We start from the raw sequence: 24,969 nt of genomic DNA, 5'->3' as shown, positions 1-24,969 counted from the left end.
TTACCGAACATAACACAAATGAGCAAACAAGTTAAATTATTGAATATAAGCATTACCGAAAATATATAAATAATTCGTTAACTTATTCATACCAAAACCATAAACCAAACAATCCCCAGATTGTAATCAATAGGTAAAATTATGGTTATCTCTTATTAAATGTCCAATTTAAGAGGCGAATGAACTGCAAAGTTTAAAGCCTCTTAAAAACAAAGAAAGAAAGAAGAAATGTCCAATACTAGATGCTTCCAAGAAAAAAAGCGTACCAAAAGCAGGAATTGGCGACTGTAGCATTTTGACTACAAACCATTCGTGTTGACGCCATTGAAATCCGAGTTCCGATTCATGAAGCGAAAACGATACGGGATTTTTATCAGATGGAATAAACAGACTTTTAAAATAAAAATTATGAATGAAAATTCAGCCATTCCATACCGAACCGATATAGGGTAGAAGTACCTATCATCGCAATCGTACCTATTATGGTAATACGAGTGAGTTTTTTATTAGTTTAGAAAACATATCTTATTTTTAAAGGCTCTAATATGCTTTTAAAACATCAGAAATCTCTTCTTCGTTGATTTTGGTACTAGATTGAATGCGAAACATTGTTTTTTTTTGTTGAAAAAATTAGTTTGAAAATAGTGTGTTCCATAATGAGATGTTTATGCTGTGAAGTGGCTGTTTAGTTTTAAACACGGTGTAGTCGCATACATTATAACCTTCATGATGTTGTGATTCGACCAATTTATACGATTTTATCGAAATAAACATTTATTTTTGTATTACCATAATTGGTACAACTTTTGGTATCCGGCCGGATACCGGGTAAAAAACAATAATTTCTCATTTACAGAAGATAAAGCATAACCAGAACTTGTAACGCTTGTTAATTCTTTTTTAATTTGTAATTAAGTGTACCCTCTCTTAGATTATCATCCCGGAAATTCTTAATTTTTGAAATTTTGAATACAAATAATTGGTTGATGTTATTTGCATATCGAAATTATGTGGCACAAAATCTGTCTGATAGTCCATGGTTATCGTAAGAGAAAGTCAATTGAAAGAATCGATCAAAGTAAAAGCAAAAATTAGGCAAAAATTGTCGAATCATGAGTAATAAATAATGAGTCTTGTACATAATTTATTGGAATTTGCCTGCCTTCTGAATAATAGCATTATTGGAAAAGTATTCATTAAAAAAAGGGGAATTTTTCATTCTATCAACACTTTTCCCTGTAATAAAATAACCTACAGGAGCGTTCTTGGAATGAAATGAATGCTGATTGATAAGGTTAATTGGATTTACTATTGACTTGATTAATAAAACACTGTGTTTATCTACAGAATCTTTAAAAAACCAGAAAAAATCGGTTTTTGTTATCCACTGTTATCCACTACACCTACACATAAAAAGATAGAAGCATTCAAGTATTCCATCTCAAAACTTGAAGTTTTGAATGAAGTTTTAAAATGACGTATATCCCATCTTCATGCGTTGAGTTTTCACAAAGTTACAGCGTTTCTAAGATAAATTTAAAATTTCGACTTCGCGCTCCGTTCCTATAACTTTTGTCGAGTGTAGAATCAACGACATAGTATTGTATACTAGGAATAAGAGGCATAGTTGTATGTAAAAATAATTTTTGAAGTATTATTTAAATCCTATTAACACTTTTTCCATGTGGCACCGACTATTACCATAATAGGTACACTCCATTACCATAATGGGTAAATGGAAGTGGCATTTTCAAACATGTTTTTATACAATTTAGTCAATTAATCGTCCAAATATCAGTGAGAATCTTCAAAAACAGAGTTCAAACTGCTAGAAAAAGTATACTTTTGTACACTTTTGAACTAAAATAGAGTATTTATTCGCCAATTTCTGCAAGTTGGTGACATATGTCCTCCATAATTGGTACACTAACCCTAGTGGTTCTTAGATTTTCGTGAAAAGTGATCTTTTGTTTTGTTCTTTATCGCAAAATACTACACTACTATTTTTATTTTTTATTTCCATTACATTCATTTTTTTCCCTTTTCTTTCCAAAAATGCCTTTTTTTTAGAAAATTCATAACTTTTGAACTACTGGATCGATCGACATATCAAATTGAAGTCTTGTTGGATTCCTGTTGCATAGATCTAATCTAGTCGCACATGAATATTGAACAAAGTCCGAAAAAATGCTAACTTTTAAAAACAATTGGCCTGATTCTGCGTGGTGTGCGAGGTGAGATGACAATTGGCACGTATGTCACGCGATACCACCTGGCATATGCCGTGAGAAATCTCTTTCGAATGAACTCTCATCGTTTTTCCGCCCTCAGTCTACGTGATGATTGTCACATGAACCGGGATTTCTACGTGACAATCGTTGATATGTTTCGAGGAATCGAGGGCACATGAAAACAAATAAAGAAAAGGAAGTGCAATAGTAAGCATCATTTTTGGTCGTAAGCAGAGATACCAACCAAATTTTAAAAAAAACTGGAAAAAATAGAAAAAAAGGAATTTTTTTTTATTCTTTTCATTATGAATTTCGTTCTTCATCATGACATTATACTTAACACATTATACTTTTGTTTTACATTTTGTGACATTCTAAACTGTTCTTTATGTATGTCTACATAAGCTTTGGAGTCTAGAATCCCTCGCACTGTTTTTGTTCCTGTTCTATTTCTTAGTTTTGTTTTGTTCAAATTGTGTTCTGAAAACAATCGTTCAACGGTTGCTGAGTAATGCGGCAGAATCCGAAATGTTGAAACATTTTTTGACGTAGAACTACTTCTTTCATATAGGGTGCCAAATCAGAAAACAGGTCCCGTTTTTATGAAATAAAGTTAATAACTTAATAACAAAAATAGTTAATATTGACGTGATTGACGCGAACAGATTCTAGCGATTTATATACCAAACGAATCGGAAATTCCCTGAGATTTGTTTGATATGCTATACATTACAATCCCACAGTCTGTATATGGTTTAAATTGATGAAAGTTGGAAGCATTCCCATTTCCTCATACATTTGGTCTGTCCATTTGTGTGCTTCCCCGAACAGAGTTGTCAATAAAGAGCAACTTATCGAGGAGCAACGAAGGGGAAATCGTAAGATGTAAAGTGAACAAATGAAAAGAAGAACGAAGGGGAATATTTGCCTAGAGTATAAACAGTGGATCTCGCTGAGGCAAACTTTCATTCTTCGTGAGGAAATCGACTGAACAACATCGTTGCTGGGCGAGCTGGACGGCGAGGGATCGAATGCCTTTCTCAAGGCAATGGGGGTTGTGGCACTACGCCTTCCAAAATTGAACTTTCCCACAGATCTCACCCAATACTTTAATTACAAATGTTTCATCTCATTTCACACTTGGTGAAATTCAATTATCCGAGATCCCAAACCATCTTTAACCACAGGTCATAAATTGTTTATCACCCACCAAACAATTTATGACCGCAGAAACAACATTCCCACCAAAGAAGTAAACATGATACTTGAACCGTGTGTACAATTCGTCGCACGACGCAAGCGTCAGTGTTTTATTTCAATGACCCACTTGAGACATGCTTGTGCGTGCAAGGCGGAAACCCAATTGTAAGCACAAGAACATTTCTCCGTCCTCGTTCTATCTCTTTCACTTTCTACTTGGACCATTTCCCTGTGCGATGCTCCGCCCAGTAAATTACGTTACGTTTTGTGTAGAGTTAAGAAAATAAGTGTAAACTAGTATTTAAGCAGAGACATGGAAATAAACAGAATGAATTGACAGTCAGTCAGACACAGAGTTTCTTAGTAGATGCTACAGGGTGGAGGAGTAATATAATGGATAAAGTCAAGCTTTCCAATGACCTTTTTGAAGGTTAGAGACGAATGAACTAAAGAAGTTTAAAGTCTCAAGCAAGGAAGGAAGGCAAACTTTCAGTAGAGTTCTGTATTTGAAGCAATGAATATCGTTTGTTCATCCTTGTTTTGTGTCATCACATGTCTTCGTTCCGGATTAAACTGTGGACGCGACCAAATTACTCACTCGCTGATGTCTCTGGCATTGCAATTATTGCATCAAACTGACGCCATTGCATTAAGGTTCTGAGCTACACAATTGTGTGGGGAATCCTCAAGCTAGGCTATCGTCAACTCACCAAGAAAATAAATGCTCTGGAATTTTGTCAGTGATATGGTTTTGCATGACGGTAGGAAAACTCTCTTCACAAAGGATGACAGCTGCGCTTATCTCGAGCAAGTATTGTTCTGCGAGCACAAGAATGAATCATTAAACAATTATCGTCAAATGATTCTAAAAAAAAAAATTCCGGGCGACCAAACTGGTAGAATGGTTATTTCAAAATTTTCGTTGCATTATAAAATAATATCCGTAGTTATAAACAAGCGACTCGAGTTAAACTACAGCTTAGTTCTACGTCAACAATGCGGTCGTGTCTTGAACACAACCTTCTATATTTTTTTCAATTTAGGAAAAGCTAAATTATTGTCATTTTTATCGAGTGACAACATTCTACCCCAAAAAAAGAAGCATCCTTGCATTCGTTTACAGTGAAGTCAGTAAAATCCAGGTTTCGGATCTCCCTAAATTCATCATCGACTTTTTTCCTAGAAGACTACAGCTTAGATAGGGATAGATGTCCTTACACAGTTGCTCGATTCTTTTACTTACTCCAAAACGCTCAGGCATGTGTTTACATGCATATGATGCACACAGGACCTTACTATGGCAAACACATATTAGTGTGAACATGTCTGGGCAGTCTTTTCTCAGATACTCTCCTAATGATTTCTCGGGACTGGTCATGTTATAAGCTCCGTCGGCAGAATATCCTGCAAGATTCTGCTTATATGGTATTTCGTCTCTATTAAAACAGGCAACCACAGTCTCGTAGAGCGTTTTGGAGTAAGTTTTGATAGCTTTAATCAAGTCATAGAAGCAGTCTTCAACATGGAGTGTGTCTTCCAATTTTGTTTATATTAGCAAAAGATATTACGAAATACAGTGACTGCGTGATTTTCCTATTTGTGATTATACATTTTAACATTATACATCCGTTTTACATTTAGTGCCATTCTAACTAATCCAAAAGCAAAGCAAAGGCTTCATTTTTCTACATTATACCTAGTTTTAATTTTAATTTGTTCAAATTATACACAGAAACAATCGCTCAACGGTTGCTAACGGATGCGGCAAAATCAAGAATGTTGAACTTATTTTCTATTGATTTGAGATAAGCAAAATTATTGTCATACCTTTCCGTCGTATTCATCGCAAACCTTTCGTGCCAACACCAGATCAACTGCGATTCGACGCCGTTGATCTTTTTCTGGTAAGGGTATGTCAAACCTCTTGTTTATGCCGATAAACCAGCATCGATGCAGGCAGATGAATACAACATCACACCTGTTATCCGTGGGATATATGTCGATATACACGAAAAAGTAACTCAAAAATGAACTTCATGTATGGATCACTTAAAACCTAAACGTGACCAACATTTACATGAAATAATCTTTTAAAAACTTAATGGCTGAGATTGATTCTCAACCCCCAGTAATGAATATTATTTTGTTTTCACTTTTATAGTCCCTTTTTTCGTAAATTTAACACTTTTTCTGTATTTTAAGTATTTTAAGAAACATATAAAAAATTACCGTTTATTAATAATGGGCGTCAGAATTACAGCCCAAAAATGAAGAAAGCAAACTTTGAAAAGCATAACATTACCAACATTATTCACTACGTTCTAAATATACGATTCCTTACAGAATGATATTTATGAAATGTATCACCAAAAAGAGGATTGGAGTTGGGATATAGGAAATTCTAAAAATATACGCTATCGCGCAGCACGGTAATGCCGATGGAAATGTTAGTCACCAATACCATGTAGAACATCTAACTTCAGATAAGGCCAACAGATAATAAACCTCCACATATCCCAACCATAGTTTATAGTCCCAATCCCACCATAATAGCACCACTTACCTATTTCTACCAACGTGATTTTATTGATTAGAAACCAAAACTAGTGCATGCGAACCATCTACCGTGTGGGAGGAAAGTTTCCATTCATGTTTCTCGATCATCTGTGTTTGATCACGTGTGCAAAAGAAAGTTAAGCGACAGGAATTTGTTATTGCTCGTATCTGTATGCGTTACACCACTGCCCACTACTGGATTAGTTTTGTGTCGTCCAACAAAGCAACTCTAACTTGAATAAGTTCAAACTTACCAAACAGAAAAATCGGCAAAGTGGAAGCCACACAACACGATTCCCGCTTAACTTTCTTTTACGCACCGTCCTAAATATCTACAGGCTACGATTAAAGGTGGTAACAAAAAGTTCTTTCGTGACATGTACATGTTACATTGAAAGGTGTATCAGATAGAATGTTACACGTATAAAACAAGAAATACTGTTTATTGACTATTTAAAAAATAACTATGAGGGGGCACTACAGTTGTTTAAGCGATATTTTATTGTGTTAAAATCAGGATTGAACAGAAAAAAAATGCTAAGCTAAACTGGAACTAGATTCAAGAGCTCTGGATCAAGGTGGGTTTTCTACACGTGTGTGAACAATGTGTTACCGAGATAGAACGAGAGATGGTTATTAGTAGTCTTGCGGAAGGGATGCAAATACAACTCTGTCGGTTCACTTACGATTCGACTAGCGGTCCCGGGTAGGGATCCGATTTCTGATAGAGCGAGGAAAGCTTCACGCACAGCACGATGATTGGCAGGAAGATGAGCAAGCACCATCCGACTCCGGCCCAGAATCCGTTCTACAAAATAAATGTATTTGACTTTGGGTTATTGGAAATTTGGGGAGGTCTTACGAATGGATCCACAATTCTGTTGCAGGTGGCAACCGTCATTGAGGCGTAAACGTTCGCCAAAGGACCACAGCGACCGATTTCCTTACTGGTCGACACGATCACCAAGTTCAGATAGGAATGAATCTGATCGAGAATTCCATTGGTCAATTCGTGTGTCACCGCTTCCACAAACTGTTGACCATTTTCATTGATATACCGCTCAGCTTCCTGAATGTGAGTGAGGAAATCGTCAATCGCAAGCGCGAACGAATCCTTTCCGAACTTCAAACTGGTGTCTAGCGTTACGGAGAGGTTGACCAGCTCCGTGGTGTAGCGAAGCATTGGTTCAACGAGGTTAACCTATACATATGGTGAGAGTAAATGAATTAACCGGTCCGATTGGTTCATGATTATTTAAATACCTGATACGATGACAAATGTAGGGCCTGATTTTTCAGATTGACTTTGATGTCGTTCATTTCTTTCCCCGTGGGAACCTTATCGGCCACTTCGCGCAATCTATTGGCGATGTCGTTGAGGTTGTTTTGCGTAATATTCTGGGTAAGCTGTGAAAAAATAAAAAAAATGTGTATTTAATAACCATTTCCAACTACTTCATTCGCAATAGCTTACATTGTCCACAAACTTGTACGCCTCGAAATCGTTTAATCGAGAATTCTTCAACTCTTCAATGTCGCGTTCAGCCTCAGGGCTCAAAATCTGTACTTCGTCAATTTGAATCTTCTCTTTAAGGGCATTCAGTTCCCGAATGATGCCGTAATCCTCAGGGAACTGGCGAATCTCTTGAATGTCGTAGAAATTGGACAATTTCAGAACCTGTTGGCGAAAAGTTAGACGTTAGAAACGACATTTTTCCTATGATCTTACGCGATTCAACCTCATAGATTGAATTATTGCCACTACACGACTCTATCACTTCCGCAATCCGGATTGGATCCATTTGGCGGTTTGGACCTTGGAGTTTACCCTTCGAGCGGGTGCTTTGGGTGTGAATGCGTTGATAGTGCTCGTTGATGTTGAAGAATGTGTCGACGAAATGAATCACTTGGCTGTCCTTAGGATGCCTGAGTGAATCGCAGACTCCCCGCCGTACAATGCTTCCCGCCAGGAATGAAACCAGTGTGAAGGCGAGGATGACGGAGAATGTGAGGAAGATTATGGCAACGCCACTGTGGGAAAGAATTAATTTTTGATTAGGCTTTACTCCAGATTTTATTTGTAAATTCTGTCAAATATATACGGAAATTTGCGTTTTTAAAGAAAACGTTTTTTTATCATTTAAATTTCAATTGTCGTCTTAAAAATATGTCCCTTTTGAAGCAATACACTTTTTCCAACAAACAATCCAGTCATCGAAACACATAGCTGTATTCAGGAAGCGTCTATTTGAGTTTCGGAAATAGGAAAAAAAAATAACACGAGAAGAACTTGTTATATTTTCTTCCCGTTAATCATCAGTGATGTCGGTAGATTTGCTCTGTTGTTAAGATATCACTTTTAGAACTCTGCCTGCGAATGACGGATCTCTATAGTAGCATGTTCGAAAAAGAACCTGAAACAATTGAGAACCAGAGTAGAGGGTCCAAAGCACCTAAGGTGGATGATTGTAATATTTATTTATTGTATGAATAAATCATGTCTCAATTGCCTCTTTTAATGTTACAATTTGGTCTACTTTGAAGAATATGTGAAAGCTTATTCATGACTTAAATTACATCATATTCGTTTCTCAATTACAACAAGCTTCTTCTTCTTGGATGGCTCTATCGTTCCAGTGGAACTTTTGCCTTCTCAACGTAGCATTACTTGCGTCATTTTTATTAGTAATACTTGGTTGAGATTTCTATGCCGAATAACACGCCTTAAATGTACTCTGGAGTGACAAGCTCTAGAATACGCGTGACCACAAGCTAATTAATACTATTCAGGCGAAAACGATTCAAATATACTATGCCTCTAGAGAACAACGACTGATTATATAAGTGCGATGAATGAAATGGAATTTAAAAGTGATTTATTCGTGTATTACGGAATGGAATCAACTTTGAAAATAGGTAATTAGGAACTTTAGTCGTTATCAAACGAAACAAGAAAGAACAAACTCGGTACTTATAGAATTGGTTGAATGGGCCTCCCAATAATTGTTTTTGTAAGGGCGAAACACTTCCCGTTCTAGAAATATAGAAAACATACCTTATGCAACAGTTCAAAGGTACTTTTAGTCTGTTCATTGATTGTTGAGTGGCATTGGTGGCAGTCACCATACATAAAATGAGGAAAAACTAACGCTTTGAAAAACTTGAGTTTGACTTTGACCTCGAAATATTTGGTAACTAAATTCAACTGTTTAGGCACACCGGAAATTTTATGCGATATCCAACTTAAATTAGAAGAAAAATTATATTTATCATAGTTCTGTTTAGCTATTTTAATCTTTGATACTACTCTATTTCTTAGCCTCTTGTAATGTGCTTAATCGAACAGAGATTTGCTCCTTTTCCAACTTCTGTATACAATGTCCCTATCCACTATCGCCTTTTCAATTTCCAAATTGAACCATGGGTTGAATTTTTTACGCTTGTACAACTTTACAGGAACACAAAAATCATGACAAATTAAAAGATTTTCATTCAATATTTCAATCAGAGAATCAGGATTATTTGAACAGTAAAATGAATTCCAACTAGCATTCCGAAAACATTGTTCAAGTGCACTAAGATCACAGTTGTTATAATCACGATAGCAGAACTCATCAGCAGCATGATTCATTAGCATTAGCATTGAGCAAGTTGCGCAGTATCGTAGGTGGTACGAATTCAGAACTGTTATGTTAAAAACTAGCCTCCATCCGTAAATCATCAGCAGCATGATTCACACACAAATTAGGTGAACAGAAAATCAGCTCAATCTGGGAAATTCCAGGCATTGATACTTGATTAAATTTCAAAACTAAATCAGGACTGTCGGTTAAAAGGAGATCAAGTAACGAGCATACGTTCTGATGGAAAAAAGTTGGTTCAAAATTTACATTACAAAACGACCATGTTGAAAGCGCAGTTCTAAATCTTCGAGCTTTTCCACTCTTAACCAGCAAATTAGTGTTGAAATCGCCGATCATAAAAGAAGATTTGTACATCAATTTGAATGAGTCAAAATTTTGAAATAGTAAAATAAATACCAAGAAGAAAACGATCATTACCACTAACAAATTCAAGTAACAAAAACTCAGTCATGTACAGATGTCCATCTAGTGTAACATTATTAGACTTACTAAGTACTTTGCAGATTAATCCTTTTTTAAAAAATACGCAAACTCCACCATGATGCCTTTTACGGTCAATGGTTAAATTGTAACCTTCAATAGCAATCAATGAATCACGCAATCATTGTAATAGCTGTTATTCATGGTTATTATGCAAAGAAAGTAATGGATAAACTCCTAATCACATCACTCACCACAGTGAATCCTGATTCTTACCTCTCCCCACTGACAACTCTCCCTTCCTTAATAAACGCTAGGGAACCACGCTATAAAGGCGACCCTTCTGACCTTCGGGTGGCGAATATCATACTAACATTTCTTCCCTTCCCCTGGTGACTGTAAGAACGTGGTCGGCATCGTTCTTGATTATTGAAAGCTCGAATCATCGAAACTTGCACAATGAGAATGATTTACTAGACCCAAGCGTCATTCAGTGTGCACTTTGTATACTTTCGTTGGTTTAGATCAATCACGGAGAGCAATTACGAAATGTACAGTCTACCCAAGCTCAAGCTATTGTTAAAATATCACTTTTATTTGTAGTCCAAATTGAGTGTAATATTTCTCCGTAACAGCTAAATACTGTGTATCCGGGTGTGTTCGGACAGTTCAACGACACGCCGACTAATTTGTTTTGATCAAATCAACTGATTGTTCTTACTTATGAATAGTAGGATTCATACGATCTTTATTTGTCTGCTCATGACGGGAAGTATTCACTCCTGATTTTGTTCTTTTGTATGCCGATGCCTGTATATTTAGAATTGCGTCAATGCTTGATGTTACTGTTATTCTGTAATGTACCAGCAAACATTAAATCGTATAAAGTGCCATAATTGGAAGCGATATACATACATTCAAGCCACATTTGGTGATATATGATGCGTATAACTAGCATATACATGCAAAAGCAGACGCGATATACGAATATGTCTTATTATATGCGTATTTAAAGCCGTATATACCGATAAACTATACTTCCTGCATTGATATGCGATTTGACTAGACAATGTTACATAAAATTAATATAATGTTTGTATATAATACCGCACATCGCGATATTAGGATGATTGTTATACCGATATACGACTTGAACCATCAGTCATAAATAAAATCGTCTTTTTGCTTTTTTTACGATTCCAAATACACATGATCCTTTGATTGATATTTTATACGATTGTAATTTGATACGAATTTGTATGCAACCTAACATCTGCAAAGGTTATACGATTTTATGTTTGCTGGGGTTGCTTTCCTCTGCTATATTGTTCGTTATGTTGTTTTCGGTTGTTGTTTATTGCTCGATTTAACAAAGGTGACAGAAAAATATAATTTGTTAAAAAAAATGGTGCTACCTTGCTCAACATCATCCAAATGTAACTATCCATTGAATATATGATACGAAAAACATGTTACGGACGTAGAAAAATAATCTTTAGAAACCTTATCTCATTTGTAAACTTTCCATCTTGCGTGGATCGATATCCCTATCACTCCCCAAATGTAACGCTCACGTTTTAGAAATTTTGAACTTACACCTGAGAACAAATTTAAATATGATGATGCAGTGATGCAGAAATACAGATGCACACCTCACCAGATGGCATGCAAATCAACGCGGTGCCCTCACCGAACAAAATTGCACCATACAGTGCGATATCTATATTTCACTAGCTGACCCGGAAAACTTCGTCCCGCCCAAAATTTGTTTTTTGTTATCAATACCTTCAAACATTCACTTTTCTTACTATGAGCAAGTTCAAGAGTTCAATCGCGGAACTGTTCATTGATTGATCTTCTAATCGATCCTTTGAATTTTACTTTTACTATAAAATTCCTGGTATTTCTAACAAAACTCATCATTGAAATATCGGATTATTTTCAGACACAATTATCGTTCTAGATTTTTCAAACACTTGCAACTAACATGTTTCTCCGTTTCATGGAATAAATGTTTTATACAGAAAATATGACAGAATAAAGCCAGTCCTAAATCGAACAATTCCTTCTTCGAGTTCTGCTCTTATCAACACATTCGGCGATACTTTATTGGTATAGATAGGAGATGATATAGGAGTGCGTTTCATCGTGCGTAGAACACATGGGAATTTAATTTTTCGAACTTTCTCTTTTTCAGAGTTTTCCGAAAATTTTCAATTGTCATGTTTGGTTGGAATATTTTTAGTTGAAATATGTGTAATATTTTTATGGGACCCCTCTCTATTCCATAGGAGGGAGGGGTGTCATACCATCATTGAATTATGCAGAAATGTATGCTTCATTTCTATGGCAGTCCAGCCGGCTTGAACTCTGTAGGTTTTATCCACCCGGGTGACGTCTTTATAGAACCCCTATTGAACTGACAGGAGCCAACATATCGAGTATCCCACTGATATTTTCCCTTTGTTTTCACATGAATTGTGCATCCCACTGACAGTTCTGCTTGAGATTTTGCTAACGATCCTAGCACCCGGCTGGGTTTATCATAATGACCGGAGAAGCCTTTCGATTATTTTGTTCATGTGGCATTATCGTCATGTCACGGTCGCCATGTAACGATAAAAATGTTCTTGGCACATCACTACTGATTACTTTCAATTAACCCGTGTGTTATATGGCGACCGTGACAGAGCTTTGTCACACCAATGAAGACCATCCACCTCTTTAACTGTTCGTTCGTTCATCTCTTCTTGATCGTTTTTGAATGTCTTATACCATTTATACACTCGTGTTTTCGACATAGTTGAGTCACCAAATGTATTCTACAACATTTTCAACGTTTCGAAACAAGAAAATTTGTTTGCAGCACAAAATTTTACACAATAATTTTGACCAAACACACACACACATCACACGCAATACTTACATTCATACCACTGACAAATAGTACCAACTTGAAAAAAAAATCAGCGAGTAGATTTAGAATTACAAATTTCCTGTATATATTTGACAGAATGTCAAACAGCAGTTATAATAAAAAGCTATACTCACAACATCAAAAATCGTCCACCGGCCCCCTTATTGCAGCAATCGTCGCCATAACCGTCCGGCCTCTTGCCACAGATTCCGCAAAGCAAACCAAACACAAGACACATCAGTATCAGCAGAAGCGCCGAGCTTACTCCCAGCCCAACATAGTACCGATAGATGCTGTACCGCACAATGTAATCGTCCGCCGTGTCCAGATGTCTGTAGCTGTTGTTCCCCACCACATTCGACACGCTGTTGAGCTTCGATGTCAGCTCATCGGAGGCGGACTTGATGGCCTGTCCGGTGGAATCGGCCGCTGCCGTCACCAGGGGAATACTCTCCCGCACCGTACGCTTCAGCGTTTGCTTCAGACTCTCCAACTCGCGGACTCCCTTCTGCACGGCCTGAGCGATATTACCGGAGACCAGCTCCTGGACGTTGTTCGTGATTTCGCTCAAATCCGGAAGCTGTAAGCGAAAATTCGCATCAGAAAATACATTCCTGCTTTCAAACAGCATCAGATTATAAGGGGATTAAATAATCAAAAAAATACCACAAACCTTCATCAGAACTAACTTCACAGAATGGAACAGAAAATATTCGAGAACAGTAAAAGAGTGACACTGAAAATTCACACACGTATTTTATGGGGGGAGCCAGCACAAAGCAACAGAAAAGATGAAGAAAAAAAACCTTTCAGAACAGTGGCTGATTTAAACACAAGGAAAAAGCAACGGGCGATAGAAAACAAGAACACACTCCTTACAATGAAGAATAGGACCTACCCGTGGGAAGTATCTATCTTGTATCTGTATGGTGGTAAGAGTATCGGTTGTTTGTTTTTTTTTGTGGGTTTTTGTGTTATGTTTGTTGGAGGATTAGAGCGAGGACACACAAAGCGACAGGATAAAATTTGGATTCGATTGGGGTCAAGGATTTCGCGCAGCATGAAATGGAAGATAAGAGAACAAGTGTTATATGATATTCGAATGACATAGATGTTTCGATGATTCACGCGTTCCGTTTCCTGAAATCAATTAAACCCCAATTGAGCAACGTGCAACTCACCGCATTGTAATCGATTCCGTTGGTATCGAGGCGTCCTATTTTGTAATCCTCCATCACATTCAAACACTCCTGGGTTCCACATTTCGTCAACGAAGCCAGAAGTTCCCGCTTCACGCCCCGTAATCCTATTATACCGTTCGAAAGAAACAGAGAAAGCGAAAGTCAGAAACGGCCCCAACTCCAACTAACAAAGTACTCCACTGACCATCATTCAGCTGGGAGGCATTGACCCGCAGCTCACGAGTGAGATTGGACATCCGATCAAGGTTCTCCTTGATGAGCGGAAGTTGCTCGACAAAATCGTTCAGGGTGTTGAGCTTTTCCGCCTTCGATTCCTCCTCCAACCGCTGGATGATGATGTCCGAGGCATCGTTCAGTGTCCTCCTGAGTTGGCTGTTCAATTCCTGGTAGTTAGTGTCAAGGAGCTGAGAAATTTGTCGCGAGGTCGTTCTCAAAAATTCACGTGTATCGTCTACACCGTGTCGCGCCGAGACGGTAATGTTCTCCACCCCGTGCTGCATATAGCTGTTGGTGGCATATGCGACGACCACTCCAAACCTGTGGGAAAGCAAAGCAATGACAGCAGGTTGTGAAACCGTATAACTCTTTCTCGGAGGAAGAATATGAAAATATCACGTGTTGATTGCGCTAGCGCCCAATAATGCACTACACCTACTTACACAAGTGAAGAAGTGGCACACGTTAGCAGCAAACCCATAAGGACCCGCCGACAGGTATCGTGTTTCTTATCAAATGGTTGCGTACGACCACCGCACCCACCGAAGCACCGGCAGCAGCATAAACACAGTCCGATAATTGGCATCAGCACTATCAACAGCACGCAGATCACCGTCACCAGGAGGACGGCCCAGTATTGACGCAACAGTGGACCCCAGTTGTTCTCCCGAACGTTTGGCCCCAGCTGGATGTCCCCTTCCCTCACTAAGAGGTAACCTGGAAAGATAGGTGATGATCAGTTATGAATTGAACATATTTAAATTTGCATTACGATCTTGAAGTTGTGAACAATAAAAATTACATGGGTCATGGATTGGAAGAACGACAATTGATTGAAGTGACTAATTTGTTGAGATCGGCGCTTACTGCTCACTTCCTGTACCGTATTCACACTGTGGTATTCGATTGATCAAACACAAACTTGTGAAACAAAAAAAGTTAATGTTTCTTGAACTAATCCACAGTTTGTTGGATCGTGTCCCAACGTTGGTAAACCTTCACAGAAAAATAATCGGTAGCTATTGCTAACGGTAACTTACGGCTTTATTCCGATCCACCAAAAACAATCTCACTTGTCACATTTTTGGTAGTATGACTGATGGCTGATCATGTTCATATAGTTTGTTTTTCGAGGTATAGAACTTTAATAAATCTCAAACTAATGGTATTAATTGATACTTCGAAATGATTCGAAATATATTTATTTACGTTTTGTATTTGAATATAATTTACGCATATGAATACCTCGGCTGACTCAGCGGAAGTTCAGTTCAGTTCTTGACTAAGTTGATATTCCATTTATCAGTGATAAAGTGGAAGGTTGTCTTCCAAACCGTCCATCGTCTGCAGCTTGGCCATGTTACGTTCTGGTCGGTATCATTTTTGAAAAAAAGGGCCAATGATAACGTGCACCAGACAGTGACTTTTTTTTCGAAATGCAACGGTGTTCTGGCAATGGAACGTGAATGTGGATTCTATACACTCGACAGTTTGGTTTATTAGCATATCCACTAAATCAATGTGTTTCATCGTTTTTCTTTTTTTTAAATAATCTTGTGGAATTCGAAAACAACAGCAACTTTCTTTTGATCCCTTTCTCAAAATATACGGCATATCAAGTAGTCGTGCGATCTCAATTCCTGTACGCGTTGAATTTCGCAAGCCCAAATACGTCCACAAAATCCCATTTACCAGTGAATGGACACAGCTGCAGTTGTTAAACGTAATGCTGGATGGATTCATTCGAGTTTTCCTCGACACTGTACGAAACCTCTGAGTATTTTCATTCTACGATTATATCCACTCTAAAATGGACGGAAGGTACGACGATTCTCGAACTAAGCCATGTTTTTTTTTGTGAAAAATCTATACAATTTGCAGGTGTTCTATTCAGTCTATGAAACGACAACTCGAACAAACCGCAATATGGTTTTGTAGAATCAGCAGCAGATTCATGATTTACACTCTGTCCAACTTCTATAAGACCACCCTGATTCTATTTCGTTGCAACACAAACAGTTATAATTTTGTTTGTTGAATGTTGAATTATTGAATGCTTAGAATAAAGTTTATTTAACGTCAATTTCGTTCAAAAGAGGTGTTTGTTTATTTATCGTGCTTAAATATGATAATTTTAGCTGTCCAGTTTCTATAAAACCACTTCAAAATTCATAAGTATTATCAATGAAAAATTCAAAACGATCGACTGATTTACATGTCAATAATTGTCAACCTTGCCATTTCGACTAATAAGCCGGAAAACTCGTGTTGGAATACTATTTATCAAATTCTGCTGAACGGATTTCTCAATATTTTCCCATGTTTTCAAAATTGCGACCTTGCGCTCTTCAATCGTGGTGTACCGCTTTCCCTCAGTGTAGATCTGCGTACAAGGATCTGCCCTAAGATTTTCAACAGGATTCAAGTCTGCAGAGCGAGCCGGCCAGTCCAAAAAATTAAGTTTTTGATCCTTAATCTATTGCTTACTTTCCTTGCTGTTATGTACAGTTTGCTGTTTTGCTGGAATGTGATTTTTTGTGACGATATCCACGCAAAAAGATAGGATTCGAGAACATGTATGTAATCCCTGAATGATGTGAAAGCTATCTTGAGCTTCCCGGTTGCACAGAATCCCGCCCAAACCATGTAAGAGTTTCCACACAAAATTCCAGGTTGAAAAATACTGTTCCTTCTTCCGTAAATCACGCCAGTACCCGTTGAAACCATCAAGACCATCCAAACTGAACTTTCTTTCGTCAGTGCAGACAAACATTACATTGCATTACAGACATTACAGACATTAGAGATGGGCAAAACAGTTCATTTCAGTGAGCGGCTCAGAGCCATGCGCTCAATGAAAAGAGCCGGCTCACTTGAGCGGCTCGACGGCTCTTTACAAGAACGGATGTGTAAAGAATGGAAGACGTAAAAAATAAGGTTTAAAACAATAATCAGTGCAGAGAACAGTAAAAATATTACTTTACTGAAGGTTTTCTTGATATGTTTCCATCACAATAATCTTCTTTACTTTTTTAAATTTATAAACATTATCTATTCAATGTTATCTGATGAAAGTCTACTACATCTTTCGCTGCAAACTGATCCTGCTTTCGGGAAAAATCGCTCACATGGTACTGAAGTCGCTGAAATACAAAATATTTTCAAAAAAAAAATGGTCGAGCCACGGAGAGGTAGATTTCCTTCCATTCCACCAAAGCAAAGAGTCACTTATTCTCAGCAAATGTGGTTCCACCAGCTTTTGGATCCCGAAGATTCCTAACCAATGCATCAAACTTCTCCCATACAGATGACCGCGCTTCATCACTAACGATTTATGGTAGTTTCGTAGGCATGTATTCTATGGATCAGGGCTCTGCATAGTCGTAGTCAACTGAGGATAGTCTGCTGACTAACTGACTGACTATATCCATAGTCAGTTAGTAATGACTTTTGGCTTCTTTACGCAGTTTTTCCGCCAAAACGACTGAACAGTCAGTCGGGCGTTTAGTCGCTATCTCCCTCTACCGGCTCGAGCATATCATTTCATTCTTCCCAGTCAAATTGTCCTCATCGCATTTTGAATTGACTTCCCCCAAAATGAATTCGTTCCTATGTACATGTACATGCATCGATGTTTGAGCTCAACGAGGTTTGACATACGCTACAGGTGAGCTAGATTCTTTTGTATCGTACACGAAAATTACTTACACGTATAAAATAACGTGCAGTGTGTGTGCGCTATTTTGCACACCTAATACTTACTAATACTAACGTGAGGGTCTTTATAGCATACTTGATAAATGTCTAAGTTCGTTGGTTTGAGTTCACGATGAGTAGACAATAAACTGTCCATTGAGGGGGTAGCTTCCTTTCTGCATCAGAAATCATGTTTTCGTTCCTCTTCATATGGACGTAAAAATAAGATTGCGTACGCAGGTATGAATTAGTATCAGGGAGAAATGGAAGTGTGGATTGAAGTCAGTTGAATGAAGAGGTAGATTTGTATTCATTAGTCGAGTCAGTTAATATAACCACTGACTAGACTAGTTCACCAGTCATCCTCGCTAGTCAACGCTAGTCAATTCATTTTCTAGTCAAGCCGGCAGTTGGCGGTGACTGCCGAAGCAGTTCTAGTCGAAGCGAAGCTGCTGAGAGTAGAGTCGATCCTCATTTTTCACCTTCGAAGATTTCGGGCCCTGCTATGGATGTCATTTTTAGCGTCCTTATCAACGACTGGTGTGCATAGTTATATTTTCTGTTATCTCCAAAACGTTTCTGCTTGAAGCGAGGATCTAGCAGTATTGGTTAGGCTACTAATTCGTCTGAATTGAGATCTAGCGATTACTTTACCCGGGTCCGAAATCAATTCATTACAGAGCTTTTTTCTAATCACTAGAACTGATTTTTCTTGATCCATATAATGTTGATCATGTCGAATTATCATTCGGAAGAGTATAGCAGTTTTCGATAACGACAGTTTTCTCCCCGTTTTAAATCCCAAACATTTTTAGAATGTTTCGAATGGAATGTTTTCATGATTAACTGTATTATATTAGTCAAACCATTTCATTCTATACTCATATGTGGGAGTTCCATGAAAAAAGTAATTGGCCATGTTGGAGTTGGATTTATCATAAATAACTGTGCTCTACTAGTCAAGCCCTTTCATTAGATACCCATATTTATGGGGTTTTGAAAAAAATACACAACTCGCCATGTTATGTAAGTAAATATGTAATCCGCCAAAATTTTCAAACAAACATACAAACAGCTAAATAAAACCGCTTAAAAAGCAGCATGGGAAACATATATTTCTTCCGTACCGCCGCAGGCCACGGTTTGTAAGAGCGAGCGTACGATCCACGGTTCTTTACCAACAAGCCGGCTCTTAAAAGAAACACGGTTTCTGACGTAGGATTACGTCTTTCGGGAACATATTGGGGTACAAATTGAAAATCGAAAATCGAGAACATCGTGAAAATTGTCCAATTTCAAACGCTTATTGCTCAGTCATTCCATGATGGATTGATGAGATATTTGCGTTAATCAATTTCGGCACTCCATAACAATTTTTTACATTGAGTCGAATAATATATGTCATTGAACTAACTAACGAATAATTAGAAAATCTCAACCCCTATCCTAACGTAAATACCCACTTCTGATTGGTCGAAATTGACGACACATGCGGCGGCTCATGTACTTACAATTATCGGTCAGTTATTTCCTGATGGATTTACGAGATAATTGCATCAATCGATCTGAGCACTGCATAACAATCCATCACAATTGATAAAATAATATATCATATGAAACTAACTAACAAACAATCAAAAAAAATTCAAACGGAAATACCTCGTTCTGATTGGTCGAAATTGAATATACGGAGAAATCGGCACATCAAAGTAGAGGGAACTTTTGCTCCCACCGAAGTGTATTCCCTAACAGAGACATCAAAACCAAGCTGCCTGGGGGAAATCGGCATGCATCGGAATACATGAAAGTAGGGGGGCTTTTGATTCCACCGACATGTATTCCCTAACAGAGATTTCAAATCCAAGGTGTCTGGGGGAAATCAGCATGTAAATACCTTCGTGGTCGATAGTTTAACTAACGACGCGCACAAATGGATAGTGCTTATTGTAACTAGCGTGGGCATTGCTGATTGCATACTTGCTGGCGAATTAGTAGGGAGCGATGAATGAGTGTTTTTTTATGTTCGTTCTAATAAGAATCTTCCGATGGATTAATTGAAGAATGATATTTCAATGAACTGAATAGAACCTATGTGTGACAGATTATAAATAAACTTTAATTTGGAACTTTTATGTTGGTTGCTTCGTGAAATTTCATTTCAATGACCGATATTATTGTCCAATTGAAATTCACATTGAGGCATGTAGCATCGTGTTCCGTTGGGTTTAAAGCGAAAATGCCATTTCCATTCCAAATATATTTTCTCTATAATAAAACAACACTTTTTTTCTGGTGAGAAAACTTGATAATTGTGTTCAATAATGATAATTATCTTATATTACATTGATGAGTTTTTTTCTTTATTTCATCCATACATAACACAGGAGCCATCTCGTCCAGGGCCACAGAGCGCGGCTTTCATCATATCTCATTCCACTTAGGCATCTCCTATCGTGATACGTACCATCAAATGACTAATCACCATCTTTCTATCATTATCACTCGGTTATGAACATTGGTGGAGTGAACCAAGAATACCTAACAACCAGACAAAACGGCCCTTTTCAGGGCCACCAAGAGATTAACATGTAATTCTTCAAACATATCCAAAATCAGCATGTAACAGATAACCCAACGGAATCCTACGTCAACTATGCGGTCATGTCTCGGACACAACCCTCCTGTGACTTTTTTTTATGAACCGCAGTTCTTTTTTGAACTGCGATTCTCAAATAAACGGCTCTGAATGCACCGCGGTTAAAAAAAAGAGCCACGGCTCATAAAAGAACCGTGGGTCGTTTTGAACAGTTCATTTGAGAGCCGCGACTCCTTTTTAAAGAACCGTGGATCGTACGCTCTTTCTGACGAACCGGCTCGAATGAGCGGCTCGTGAGCGCTCGCCCATCTCTAATAAAGTCTGCTTCATTTAATATTAAATTTATTCATTGCTGTTTCGAAGAAATTCTCGTACTTTTCCCGTAATACGGCACATTAGGCGGCGCACACCCTTTTCGTCCACCGTTTTGGCGATTTGATTCCACCAGTTCTTCATTTAAGTCATGTTCCTAACAAGTTTTCCCTTTGCCTTAAGCCTCCGCTTCGTGATTGCCCAGTATTTCTCTATCGGCCGGAACTGGGGGCAGTTTGGGGGGTTGAGGTCCTTCGGTATTACGTTGACCCCGTTCGTTGCGTACCATTCCATAACCGTTTTGCTGTAATGGCAGCTTGCGAGGTCCGGCCAAAACATTACTGGACGGTCGTGGGCACGAATAAACGGCAGAATCCGTTTCTGTAGGCACTCTTTTTTGTAGACTTCTGATGTCATTGTCTTGTCAGTGAGAAAGACTTTGGTTTTCTGTCCACAACTGCATATCCCCTGCCAAATCATGTACTTGCGGGCGAATTTATCCGCAAACACGAACTTAAATTTTGCAGGTACATCCCCCCGAGCCGTCGCCAAATAAAATTTTTGACCTGGGATTTGCCCAAAATCCGCCTTCACGTAGGTCTCATCGTCCATTAGAATACATCCGTCGAACTTGGTCAGCACTTGGTCGTACAGCTTTCGAGCACGGATTCTGGCCACATTGTTCTGCTTCAGCGTCCGATTTGGCTGTTTGCTGGCTCGGAATGACCTTATTCCTTCCCGGAGACGAATTCGTCGCACCGTACTGTGAGCGGCCTGGAACTTATTGGCCAAATCGCGGTCTGAAAGATTGGGATTCCTCTTGACGGCCTTCATGACTTTCCCACGCAGTTTCCGGTCGACAGTTCCACTCCGACGCTTCGAATGCGGCTTCCGAGCCGTCGTAAATGTTTGCTTGTACTGCTTGATAACACGCCATACGGTATTTCTGGGCATTTTAAGCTGTTTAGCTAGCTTAGATGCCGACAACAATGGATTTTCAAGAAAACTGTGCACAATTTTATCTCTCCGTTCGGCTTCCATGGCGGTTGTTTACAAAATGCTATCGTTTGGTGTTATGACATAAATACATGGTGAAAGGTAATGAATTTCCCGACACGTGGGTGAAAAAAGTTTCCAAATCCGTCCACTAGGAGCGCCACAATGAGCAAAAGAATTTGTTCCAATATTAAATGAAGCAGACTTTACCTATAAATTGAAGAACTTTTCGTTATGGTATATAGCAAAATGTGTTTTGGAAACATTCTTTGTCACAACATACCATGTCCCACTGTAGGTTCATGTGAGCTTTGGCAAAACTCAGACGTCTTCCGATGTGGGATGGTGCAGGATGACGAGCTTTAACCTTTCAAACCCTCTTTATGTGAGAATGTTTTACCAAAACTTGGAGAATTGTCACCAGAGTAACATTTAAATTAAAATATTGCTTTATTTGCATAAGCGATTTTGAACTAATCGAAGCTGTTCTAGCTATTTCCCGCTTATCCTGGTCAAAAAGCTTCGATTTACGTGGAGCTCTTTCCTTTTTACCGTGCCCTTGAGGATTCGCCAAATAATTGAGCACTACTTAATGGGTTCGTCCAAACTGACTAGCAATTTCTCTGATACCAACATTTTCTTTATGAAATGCATCGAGTTGTCCTTCTTTTCTCTCCGTGAGCACTTTTCCCTTCGGAATTTCCCAGATTTATTGATCAAAACAACTAAAACAACGGAAAAATGTAACTGGTCTTATAGAAACATGACACTTGAAAAATACAAAAACATTCGTTTACGCTCAGCGTTGCACATCTTCTTCTTCTTTTTATTATATGGCACTAACGTTCCTAGAGGAACTCCGCCGTCTCAACGTAGCATTACTTGCGTCATTTTCATTAGTACTTAGTTGAGATTTCTATGCCAAATAACACGCCTTGAATGCATTCTGAGTGGCAAGCTCTAGAATACGCGTGACCACAGTGCAAGTCAGAGGAAATTTCTTTGAAGAAAAATTTCCCCGACCAGAACGGGAATCGAACCCGAACCCCCGGCATGTTAGGTTTGACGCTAACCACTCGGCCACGGGAGCACTTCAGCGTTGCACATACACATATGAAAATCATGCAGTGTATGGTAGTCACCAATACCTATACTGCCGTTCCACGCATAGTTGTCCCATGTTCCAAAAACAGCAACCGAGAAAAACGCAATCAAAGTTTTTTCGCATATTTGTCTACCAAAAGCTTTAAGCATTTCAATTTAGCAATACACCGGGTTTTTTATAAGCACTATACTATTGTTTAATGAAATGTGATGAGATCCCCTCACTGAATCAATCATGCTTGATTACGGGTTTAAAAATTCATGGTGGGACTGTTATGCCTAGAATATCAACATGGGACAATTGAACTTGATGTTGTTTTTTGATATACAATTTTTTTTGTGTTTTTCCGAAAGATTATGCATAGAAACATCGTTTTATGAAGAAATAAGTGATCTGCAACACCTTCGCAGAATAATAATCTCATTGTTATTAGGCATTCGCCAACAAGGTGCACACGTGTTCTGGTAAACTTTTTCTTATTTGTTTGAGAATTAGTTCGTTCTTCCAAACCAGAAATTAATGCACTAAGCCCTACTGAAAGTGTGACATGAAATTCTTGTACTTGAACCGATTTATTCGATATGGATCTACAAAAAATACATGGTGGGACAGTTATGAATAGAATATCAACATGGGACAATTGAGCTTGATGTTGTGTTTTTAAAAGCTGGGAACAAACTATATGTTTTTTGTGTGTTTTCCGTAAGATTATACATAAAAACAACGTTTTATGAAGAAAAGTGAAAATCGTCAAAAAGTAACATGGGACAACTATGCGTAGAATGGCAGTATACACTAGAATATAAATTGAAGCATTGTTGTTTACAATGACACAACGCAGCAAGATTATCACCTGGTCTTATAGAAGTTGGACAGAGTGTATTTTTGCACTCGCGAGAACAATAAAGGGTGTGTCACATCAAATTGCATCACGGAAAAAACGCTGTAGAAATTCGCCCAGTAGACCGATCCTTTTGAAAATTTTAGACAGTAAAATAAAAAATATTAAACAACTTTTGGCATTTTCTTTTTATTCATACTTCGAGCCCAAGCCCGCATGCTCGCACCTTCCTCTTTACCCCGTCCATAAGGTTCTGTACAACGTCAGGTTGTAGTTTTTTTGAACGGAAATCCATTTTCTCTTGAAGTCCGCCTCCGATTTGACAACTTTTGGGTTCTTCCGGAGGGTCTGCTTCATAATCGCCCAATATTTCTCTATTGGGCGAAGCTCTGGCGCGTTGGGCGGGTTCATTTCCTTTGGCACAAAGGTGACCCCGTTGGCTTCGTACCACTCCAACACGTCCTTTGAATAGTGGCACGAAGCGAGATCCGGCCAGAAGATGGTCGGGCCCTCGTGCTGCTTCAATAGTGGTAGTAAGCGCTTCTGTAGGCCCTCCTTAAGGTAAACCTGCCCGTTTACCGTGCCGGTCATCACGAAGGGGGCGCTCCGCTTTCCGCAAGAGCAGATCGCTTGCCACACCATGTACTTTTTGGCAAACTTGGATAGTTTCTGCTTGCGAATCTCCTCCGGAACGCTGAATTTATCCTCTGCGGAGAAGAACAACAGGCCCGGCAGCTGACGAAAGTCCGCTTTGACGTAGGTTTCGTCGTCCATTACCAGGCAATGCGGCTTCGTCAGCATTTCGGTGTACAGCTTCCGGGCTCGCGTCTCCCCCACCATGTTTTGCCTTTCGTCGCGGCTAGGAGCCTTCTAAACCTTGTATGTACGCAGGCCCTCCCGCTGCTTGGTCCGCTGGACGAATGAACTTGGCAAATTCAGCTTATTGGCGACATCTCGGACCGAACATCTCGGATCACGTCTAAACTGCTTAACTACGCGCTTGTGATCTTTTTCACTGACGGAGCATCCATTTTTGC

The 24,969-nt window shown here is 38.7% G+C and overlaps 1 protein-coding gene across 10 annotated transcripts in view; it reads right to left on the bottom strand.

Moving 5' to 3' along the window:
* The window catches only part of LOC129764465 (prominin-like protein), a 142,711-nt gene that overhangs the window by 15,983 nt on the left and 101,759 nt on the right, over positions 1–24,969 (bottom strand). For 8 of the 10 annotated variants that reach the window (XM_055763563.1, XM_055763562.1, XM_055763568.1 and 5 more), the window contains 10 exons: positions 14,830–15,103; positions 14,355–14,707; positions 14,150–14,274; positions 13,867–13,890; positions 13,103–13,548; positions 7,727–8,018; positions 7,462–7,665; positions 7,251–7,394; positions 6,850–7,188; positions 6,674–6,795 (listed from right to left, as the gene is read on the bottom strand). In XM_055763563.1, coding sequence (XP_055619538.1) covers positions 6,674–6,795; positions 6,850–7,188; positions 7,251–7,394; positions 7,462–7,665; positions 7,727–8,018; positions 13,103–13,548; positions 13,867–13,890; positions 14,150–14,274; positions 14,355–14,707; positions 14,830–15,103 — 2,323 coding nt within the window. Of the gene's footprint in view, positions 1–58; positions 6,575–6,673; positions 6,796–6,849; positions 7,189–7,250; positions 7,395–7,461; positions 7,666–7,726; positions 8,019–13,102; positions 13,549–13,866; positions 13,891–14,149; positions 14,275–14,354; positions 14,708–14,829; positions 15,104–24,969 lie in introns of those variants that run through there. The other 2 variants (XM_055763571.1, XM_055763567.1) reach the window with 2 other exon arrangements.

The sequence above is a fragment of the Toxorhynchites rutilus genome, chromosome 2, assembly GCF_029784135.1.
Source record: "Toxorhynchites rutilus septentrionalis strain SRP chromosome 2, ASM2978413v1, whole genome shotgun sequence".
Taxonomy (NCBI): Eukaryota; Metazoa; Arthropoda; class Insecta; order Diptera; family Culicidae; genus Toxorhynchites; species Toxorhynchites rutilus.
Note: the sequence above shows the minus strand (reverse complement) of the source record. Positions and strands in the feature narration are given on the sequence as shown.